This window comes from Aotus nancymaae, unplaced genomic scaffold (assembly GCF_030222135.1).
Source record: "Aotus nancymaae isolate 86718 unplaced genomic scaffold, 86718_ANA_hifiasm-v0.15.2.pri h1tg000089l, whole genome shotgun sequence".
Lineage (NCBI taxonomy): Eukaryota > Metazoa > Chordata > Mammalia > Primates > Aotidae > Aotus > Aotus nancymaae.
The window spans coordinates 23,768,078-23,777,752 of NW_026988504.1; the positions used below are offsets into that span (position 1 = coordinate 23,768,078).

General features: G+C 48.0%; 1 protein-coding gene across 2 annotated transcripts; it reads right to left on the bottom strand.

The window, feature by feature from the left end:
* Positions 1–2,729: 2,729 nt before the first annotated feature.
* RPL27 (ribosomal protein L27) lies at positions 2,730–6,092 on the bottom strand. 2 transcript variants are annotated; one of them, XM_012443863.3, is made up of 5 exons: positions 5,990–6,092; positions 5,630–5,712; positions 4,053–4,222; positions 2,906–3,016; positions 2,730–2,822 (listed from the first exon to the last, which is right to left on the bottom strand). In XM_012443863.3, exons 2-5 carry the CDS (start codon positions 5,708–5,710, stop codon positions 2,774–2,776), a joined length of 411 nt encoding a protein of 136 aa, XP_012299286.1. In that variant the 5' UTR covers positions 5,711–5,712; positions 5,990–6,092; the 3' UTR covers positions 2,730–2,773. The 2 variants fall into 2 exon arrangements, with proteins under 2 accessions (XP_012299286.1, XP_012299287.1); XM_012443864.2 differs by lacking the exon at positions 5,990–6,092 and adding an exon at positions 5,913–5,931.
* Positions 6,093–9,675: the final 3,583 nt, after the last annotated feature.

The window sequence follows — 9,675 nt, forward strand, 5'->3', positions numbered from 1 at the left end:
AACATGGTGAAACCGTCTCTACTAAAAATACAAAAATTAGCTGGGCGTGGTGGCACGCACCTGTAGTCCCAGCTACTCCGGAGGCTGAGGCAGGAGAATTGCCTGAACCAGGGAGGCGGAGGTTGCAGTGAGCCGAGATCGTGCCACTGCACTCAAACCTGGTGCCTGGCGATGGAGTGAGACTGTCTCAAAAAAAAAAAAAAGTTTCCTAATGAGGCCAGGTGTGGTGGCTCACACCTGTAATACCAGCACTTTGGGAGGCCGAGGCAGGTGGATCATGAGGTCAGGAGTTCAAGACCAGCCTGGCTAAGCTGGTGAAACCACGTTTCTACTAAAAAAAAAAAAGAAAAATTAGCCAGGCGCCTGTAATCACAGCTACTCGGGAGGCTGAGGCAGAAGAATTGCTTGAACACAGGAGGCAGAGGTTGCAGTGAGCCGAGATCATGCCACTGCACTCCAGCCTGGGCAATAAATAAAAAAAGCCAGGCGCAGTGGCTCATGACTGTAATCCTAGCACTATGGGAGGCTGAGGCGGGCAGATCATGAGGTCAGGAGTTTGGGACCATCCTAACCAACATGATGAAACCCCATCTCTACTAAAAACATAAAAATAGCTAGGTGTGGTGCCGTGTACCCGTAATCCCAGCTACTCAGGAGGCTGAGGCAGGAGAATCACTTGAACCCAGGAGGCAGAGGTTGCAGTGAGCCGAGATCGTGCCACTGCACTCCAGCCTGGGTGACAGAGCAAGACTCCATCTCAAAAAATAGTAACAATAAATATAAAGCTGGGTGCAGTGGCTCAGGCCTGTAATCCCAGCACTTTGGGAGGTCGAGGCGGGTAGATCACGAGGTCAGGAGATCAAGACTATCCTGGCCAACATGGTGAAGCCCTGTCTCTACTAATGTGCAAAAAATTAGCTGGGTGTGGTGGCATGCGCCTGTAGTCCCAGTTGCTTGGGAGGCTGAGGCAGGGGAATCATTTGAACCCAGGAGGTGAAGATTGCAGTGAGCCAAGATTGCACCACTTCACTCCAGCCTGGCAACAGAGCGAGACTCCATCTAAAAAAAAACAAATGAAAAAAACCAACAGTGTCCTAATGGCCAGGCATGGTGGCTCACGCCTGTAATCCTAGCAGTTTGGGAGACCAAGGTAGGCAGATTACCTGAGGTCAGGAGTTCAAGACCAGCCTGACCAGCATGGTGAAAACCCATCTGTAGTAAAAATACAAATTAGGCCAGGCGCGGTGGCTCACGCCTGTAATCCCAGCATTTTGGAAGGCCAAGGCAGGTAGACCACAAGGTCAAGAGATCGAGAACATCCTAACATGGTGAAACCTCGTCTCTACTAAAACTACAAAAAAATTAGCCGGGCATGGTGGTGGGTGCCTATAGTCCCAGCTAACTCAGGAGGTTGAGACAGAATTGCTTGAAACCAAACGGGAAGTTGCAGAGAGCCAGGATCACTCTACTGCACTCCAGCCTGGCGACAGAGCAAGACTGTCTCAAAAAAATTAAAAATACAAATTAGCCAGGCACCTATAATCCCAGCTACTTGGGAGGCTTGTTAGGAAAGTCACTTGAACCCTGGGGCGGAGGTGAGCAGAGATTGTGCCACTTCACTCCAGACTGCGTGGGCAAAAGAACAAAATTCTCATCTCAGAAAAGCTTCCTGGCCAGGCTCAGTGGCTCACACCTGTAATCCCAGCACTTTGGGAGGCTGAATCTGGTGGATCATGAGGTCAGGAGTTCACAACTAGCCTCTCTACTAAAAATGCAAAAATTAGTTGGGTGTGGTGACAGCACCTGTAATCCCAGCTACCTGGGAGGCTGAGGCAGAAAATTGGCCAAGATCACACCACGGCACTCCAGCCTGGACAACAGAGCAAGACTCTGTCTTAAAAAAAAAAACTTTCTTAATAACCTAGTCCAAGGTATTTTCTTCACCCACCAATCCTACTTTTGGCCCCTTCCAGCCACTCCTGATCCCTCCAGTTCCCAAATGGCAAGTGTGGTACCCAACAGATTTGGCAAACTGGCCTGTTTGAATCTTAGTTCTCCCTAGTGACAGAACCAGTTCAGATGGGGCACCAATTTCATCCATACAGCTACCGATGCATTGAGGTAAAATGCCAAATCCTAAGGGCCAAATGTCTCTACTAAGTAATGGCACAACCCAATGCCCAAGCCCCTTTGATCACTTTCTTTCAAGTCTCTGGCTAGTTGAGGAGCGCTCCTTTGTCCTATTCAACAGCTGCTCTAGGCTCAGGGCTTCACCACTGGCATCCGTGGTCCCCATCTCGAACCTGCACTAGTACCAGAGTCACCTGAAAACTTGCTAGAAACACTCAGACCTACTGGATCAGTCTGAGGGCAGAATTTCGGCATCTGTGGTTTAATGAACCATCCAGGTGATCTCTATCTGTGCGAAGGTTTGAGAATTCGGGGTTAGTGGTTCTCAATCAAAAATAGCCAATGGCCACCACTCAGGGGTTTTTTGTTGTCACAAGGGGCAGAGTGTGGCAGAGGTTCTCCTGGCGTGCAATGGGTAGAAGCCAGGCACGCTACACAATACTTCACAGGGATTATCAGGCTAAGGACAAAGGCAGTATAAATCTCATTAAGGCAGATTTAACTTTTGTATTTTCCCATCCCCTCATCCATCACCCAGTGCCTCTTATTCAATAATGTTCTCCTTTTTCCAGTCTGGTAATACACATAACAGGCAGACACAGGCTTTTTTTCTTTTTATTTTTTAATGACCAAAACAAAGCATCTAAAACCGCAGCTTCTGGAAGAACCACTTGTTCTTGCCTGTCTTGTATCTAGAAGGGAAAAAAAGGACATGAATGAGAGGAATGGAAATAGTGAAACCATACTCAACCATTCACTGCCAAAGCCTACTTACCTCTCCTCAAACTTGACCTTGGCCTCTCGTCGGGCCTTGCGTTTAAGGGCAGGATCTCTGAAGACATCCTTATTGACGACAGTTTTGTCCAAGGGGATGTCCACAGAGTACCTGGGGACAAAGGTGGAGAGGAGAGGGAGGACTGGCTCACACACAGCCCAAATCTTTGTGGGACATTAGGGAAGCAGGGTCTGCCTCCTGAGGAGCAATCATCAAGTCATGTCCTGATGACATTATTTGGAAATCTACACTTTTAACATCTACTGGATTCAAGTCAACAAAATGTAAAATCTAATGTTTCATTCTCAATTCCCACTACTTTACTTTTCTAGCTAAGAATCATCAAATCAGGCCTTTTTGACTTTCATTACGGCAATCGGCTAACTTTCTACTTGAAACCATTTCCTTATTGTTCAAGTTCTGCCAATGCAGTCACTCTCGTGACCGCACAAAAACTAGCTGCCTCAACCTCACCACATCCCAGCACCCAAGAAACAGCCCTTTCTGCCCTTTTATGTTTTGAGATGGACTCTTACTCTGTCACCCAAGCTGAAGTGCAATGAATGGTACAATCTCTCACTGCAGCCTCTGCCTCCCAAGCTCAAGCGAGTCTCCCACCTCAGCCTCCAGAATAGCTGGGATTACAGTTGTCAGCCTCAGCACTTTGGAAGGCCAAGGTGGACAAATCACCCAAAGTCAGGAGTTAGAAACCAGCCTGGCCATCATGGCAAAACCTGCCTCTACTAAAAATACAAAAACTAGCCAGGTGCAGTGGTGGGCGCCTGTAATCCCAGCTACTTGGGAGGCTGAGGCACAGAATTACTTGAACCCAGGAGGCAGGGGTTGCAGGTTGCAGTCAGCCACAATCACATCACTGCACTCCAGCCTAGGTGATAGAGTGAGACTCTGTCTCAAAACAGCCTGGGTGACAGGGTAAGTCTGTCCCCCCACCCCCCCCCCCAAAAAAAAGAGGGAAAAGAAGATGGATGAAAGGCAAAACTGGAAACCATGGCCACTTTATGAGTTGAGGATGAAGAATTTGAAAATGATGTCAGTTCCTGGTGTTAGAATGGCTGCAAGGTTTGTCTCCTCATTCAACAGAGCGAGAGGAATAAATTTAAAAAATTCTAGTTCTTGAAATGCTCACCTTGTGGGCATCAGGTGATTGTAGTTATAAACTTTCACAAAAGACTTGATCTTTGACCTCTTGGCGATCTTCTTCTTGCCCATGGCAGCTGTCACTTTGCGGGGATAGCGGTCAATTCCAGCCACCAAAGCGTGGCTGTAGGGGCGATCTGAGGTGCCATCATCAATGTTCTAAATGAACAAGAATTACATTTGTTATTCACTGAGGGTCTATTTAGACCCTGTGCTAGAGGTAGGGCAGTGTCAAAAAGATATTCCCACCCGCAGGTCTTCAAGACCCATCATTATAAAAAGAAAAATCACAGAAAGCTATGCAAAACGGCTAAAGAGAAAACAGTTTATTCCACTAGGAAGCATCTGGAAAGGCTTATTAGAAGTAAGAGATTTAAAAGTAACAATAGTTGGCCGGGCGCGGTGGCTCACGCCTGTAATCCCAGCACTTTGTGAGGCCGAGGCCAGTGGATCACGAGGTCAAGAGATCGAGACCATCCTGGTCAACATGGTGAAACCCCGTCTCTACTAAAAATACATAAATTAGCTGGGCGTGGTGGCGCGTGCCTGTAATCCCAGCTACTCAGGAGGCTGAGGCAGGAGAATTGCCTGAACCCAGGAGGCGGAGGTTGCGGTGAGCCAAGATCGCGCCATTGCACTCCAGCCTGGGTAACAAGAGCAAAACTCCATCTCAAAAAAAAAAAAAAAAGTAACAATAGTTAACATTTAAGAAGTACTGGCTATATGCCAAGCACTGCTCACAGAACTTGATGTCTATTCACTTCCTCCACTGCTAGTAAAGTGTACAGCCAAGGCTAAGACACCAGAGCCTCACTTCAGAGGCCAGTCTCGGATAGACGGGAGAGGGGAAACCAGGGGTACTCCAGTGTTCCCACAACAGCAAAACGCAGTGGTGTTTTGCCAGAGCCGACGGAAACCTCTCAAGAAGCCATAAAAACATGGGTAGGAGGAAAACAGCAATGGGCTACAACACCCTACGTGACCGTTCTGACTAAAGGCAACTTCCTCCTCCTCTTACAGATTCCCAGCTGCAGCACCTCAGGTAAACAGAACACCACTAAACCTTAGCAACAGGAAGGAACCCCCTATAGATGGGCATGGTGGCACGCGCCTGTAGTCCCAGATACTTGGGAGGCTGAGATGGGAGGTCGAGGCTGCAGTGATCGCGCCACTGGACTCCAGCCTGGACAGACCCCATCTCAAAAAAAAAATATATATATATATCCTCTATGATTATTTCAAGGATTACACATGACAATACCTGAAAGGCAGTGGGAGCACCTAACAAGCATGCAATAAATGTCAGACACTATTACTCCGTATTTAAAGCTTCTGGTGGAGAAGGCATTATGCGTTAGGAACCCAGTTCACCTCACATTTGCTTTTACTGGCATTTGCTTTTGCTGTGCTCTTCCTCTCTCAAAAGCTTTCCTTCATTCACCATTCCCCCCACCGTGCTCAGCGGCTACTGCCCCAGAAGCAGGCCTTGAACTCCAAGTCTGTCCGCCCCGCCGCAGCCGGCCTGGAAGCGGGATGCAAGGACGCAGAGACCCGCGAGGCTGATACCTTCACGATGACGGCTTTGCGTCCAGAGTAGCGTCCAGCCAGCACAAGCACCACCTTCCCAGGTTTCATGAACTTGCCCATTTCTGCAGAGAGTAAGGAGAAAGGGCCGTTTAAAAATCCGTAAAGCCAAAGACGCCCAGAGCCGACTCCTGCCAGCAAGCCCAGGTCTTGGGCCAGAACTTCAGACTGTGTTCACTGTTGCCTTGGCCCAGGCCGCCCGCGGGCCCTCCTCGCAGGACAGTATCGGCTACGCGGCCGCCAGTGACCTAGGAAAAGAACGCACCCGGCGCCGCCCCGGCCCTCGACCCCCAAGCCGCGGATGGCGGCAGATTGAAATATTCAACACAAGCTTCTACTCACTGGCAGCACCCACTCGGGCCTACGGCAAAAAGGAAAGAAGAACACTTCCGCTAACCTTTCACCCCGGGGAGGAGTGACCTCACTTCCTGTCCCGCCCTTCAGGCCTTGCCACGGTACTTGCGTGGTGCTGTCTCGTGTTGCGGGCGGAAGAAGCTCATGAGGGGAACGCAGGGCCGGGTAAGTCATGTATTTGAATCAAGCTTTATTAGTAGCTACAGCAGTAGATTAAGAGCAAAGAAGACTCGTCCCGGAGGACGGAAGAGCTGGGAGGGTGAATGTGCGCGCGCTCTCTGGACTCAGCGGCGAGGCTTTGTTGTAATTCCTTTCTCTGCCGCCAGGAAGGGGAACACAATCTGAAATTTACTTTTTCTCTTGGGATACACAGGGGAAAAAAATAGGGCATTTATTGGTGCCTGCGGTGCGCACTGTTACCTAAAGAGGGAGAGACAAAGATCAGACAAAGGTGGCTGGTCCGATGGTAGTGGGTTATCAGAACGTATCAACGTTAGGTGTTGAGAAATGCTGAGTGTATGATTGTTTGCTAAGAAGAACGATGGCAAGGAAAACCTAGGCGCCGCTACCACCGCCCCTGCCATTCTAAAGTAGCAAAACAGTGTATCATACACCAGTTAAAACAATTCTTAAAGCGTGGGATATGTGAACTGCCCCCGCGGCTCCCTCGTGGAGAATAATACATTCTAGTCTGTCCTTGATCAGTGGTAAGCAGGCATCAGCTGCCTACCTAGTTTATTTTTGTTCCATGAGAAAACACTGAACACCTGTTTGTTAACAATAATCACCTGTTCAGAGAGAATAAATACGTGGGTCAGAGTCGGCTCGAGACCTGTAGCCCTGAATGCTGTCCGTCCCTCTGAGGCTCTCAGCGCCGAAGGCTGCTGGAGCTGGCCTCGGTAGTTAGGGTCACTATTATACAACCCCCTACACTGCTAAATTTGCCTTTAAAAACAAGCAAACAAACAAACAAAAAGGATATTTGCCCCTAACAGAGTCTAGTGGTGTCACTGACATTACCAACTAGAATAAGCATGAGGAAGGTAGAGGAGGAGGTATAGAAGGAGGAGGATGGCAGCTGCTTACCCCGTGCCAGGCCAGGTTAATCTACTTATGCACATAATCTGATTTGGTCCTCATAACACTAGGAGATAGGTGCCATTATTATCTCCATTCTAGACTCCAGGAAACTGGCTTAGACAGATTTGCCCAAAGTCTATAGTAAGTGGTGGAGCTAGGGCTGTCTCAAGCAGTTCAGCTCCTGAGCCCATACTGTTCACCATTTTACCATCGCGAGCACCAGTTCCCTCCCAGGCAAGATGTGAGCATTTTATATAAGCCGGCAGCCTGTTTAGTCCTCACAATTCTGCATCTTGGGGATTCTTCCATTTAGCCATGAGGAAATTGCAATTCGGAGAGGATAAATTGCCTGAGGTTAATCCTAATCAGTGGCATAGATGGGATTCAAATCTAGTTCTGAATCTAGATCTAGTTGGCTCTCAAATGGAATTATTTCCCATCACTCACCGGAAGTGTTTTCAGATGGTACCTTATGTGCTGAGGGAAAGAAACGATCTCACAGTTTTTGCTTATCTGAATCTATAGGATTTGTCCTGGGCAAGATGTTAGAACAATCAAGATTTCATCAGTTGTCTTCCAAGGCTGTCCAGTGAGATACAGTTTTCCCTGAATCTCTCAGGATCCCTTTCCAATGCCTTTTTTTTTTTTTTGGAGACAGGGTCTCGCTCTGTCGCCCAGGTGCAGCACAATCATGGCTCGCAGCCTCAACCTCCTGGGCTCAGGTGATCCTCCCACCTCAGCCTCCTGAGGAGTAGGACTTCAGATATATGCCATCATGAACATGTAATTTTCAAAAAAATTTAAAAAACCTTATTTATTTTTAAATTTGCTTGTTTTGGTAGAGTTGAGGTCTCACCATATTGCTGAGGCTGGGCTCAAGTGATCTTCCTATCTGATTCTCCCAGTGTTGGGATTACAGGTGAGCCATTGTGCCTGGCCCCATTACAATTTTTTTTTTTTTTTTGCAGATGGAGTCTCACTCTGTCACCCAGGCTGGAGTACACTGGCACAATCTTGGCTCACTGCAACCTCCGCTTCCTGGGTTCAAGCGATTCTCCTGCCTCAGCCACCTGAGTAGCTGGGACCATAGGCTCCCGCTACCACACCTGGCTAATTTTTGTATTTTTTGTAGAGATGGGTTTCTGCCATGTTGGCCAGGCTGCTCGCAAACTCCTGGCCTCAAGTCATCTGCCCGCCTCAAACTGGCATGAGCCACCACGGCTGGCCTCCAGTGGTTTTTAAAATGTCTTTTTCTTCTATATTTCATTTTTTAAGGGGATGAGGTCTTGCTATATTGCTGGGCTTGAACGTAGTGGCTATTGACAGGTGTGATGCAGCTTGAAACTCCTAGCCTCAAGCGATCCTCCTGTTTCAGCTTCCCAAATAGCTGGGACTGAGCCACCTTACCCTCCAAATCAAATTAGTAACTAAATCCTATGAATTTCGATGTATTTTATTTTTTGAGACGGAGTCTTGCTCTGTCACCCAGGCTGGAGTGCAGTGGTGCGATCTGGGCTTACTGCAACCTCTGCCCTCCAAGCTCAAGCAATTCTCCTGCCTCAGCCTCCCGAGTAACTGGGACTACAGGTGCCCACCACCACACCCGGGTAATTTTTGTATTTTTAGTAGAGACAGGGAGGGTTTCACCATGTTGGCCAGGCTGGTCTCAAACTCCTGACCTCAGGTGATCTGCCCACCTCGGCCTCCCAAAGTGCTGGGATTACAGGCGTTGAGCCACCTTGCCTGGCTGGGATGCTTATTAAGGAAGTGTCTTCAACCTCAGAGACTGTAATTCTGGTCTGGAGTGGAGACGTGATCTATAGATCTTATTTTGAGCAACAGCTCTAACAACTTTTTCTTGACAAGTCCTTCACTTTTCTTAAAATAGATTGTTGGCTGTTTATTCAATAATGTGAACTTTCACTCCTTTCCTTCCTTACTACCCTACCTGCAACATAAATTCCTGACTCCCCCAACCTTCACATACTCCCTGGGCTGTTCCTTGTGTCTTCTCCAAGTAGCCAGGCAAAATCCTATTCATATTCTATCCATCCTTCAAGGTTATTCCAGAATTCTCCCAGGCAGAATTAATCTCTCCTTTCTCTGGGCTCTCTCAGCAATCCAATCTGTACTTGCCTTTATTACAGAACATATCTTAGTTTGGACGTAAGTAGTTCCCAGAGAACCACATGTAAGTGTGGTTCCCAGAGTTGCAGTATCACCAAAACCTAGGCACTTGTTAGAAACCAAATTCTCAGGCTGCACCCCAGAACAACTGAATGAAAAACTCTGGGGATGGGACCCAGCAATCTGTATTTTAACAATCTCCGCTGGGCACGGTGGCTCATGCCTGTAATCCCTGCATTTTGGAAGGCTGATGTGGGTGGATCACGAGGTCAGGAGATTGAGACTATCTTGGCTAACATGGTGAAAACCTATCTCTCTACTAAAAATACCAAAAAAAATAAATAAAAATAAAAAATTGCCGGGCATGGTGACACGCACCTGTAGTCCCAGATACTCAGGAGGCTGAGGCAGGAGAATCTCTTGAACTCCAGATGTGGAGGTTGCAGTGAGCCTGGATTGTGCCACTG

Excerpts from the sequence above, each read along its gene's own strand:
- RPL27 (XM_012443863.3), bottom strand. The coding sequence starts at position 5,710 with ATGGGCAAGTTCATGAAACCTGGGAAGGTGGTGCTTGTGCTGGCTGGA. Across the intron at positions 3,017-4,052 it reads AATCACCTGATGCCCACAAG|GTACTCTGTGGACATCCCCT; the intron begins GTGAGCATTTCA and ends CTTTGTCCCCAG. Across the intron at positions 2,823-2,905 it reads AAGGTCAAGTTTGAGGAGAG|ATACAAGACAGGCAAGAACA; the intron begins GTAAGTAGGCTT and ends TTTCCCTTCTAG.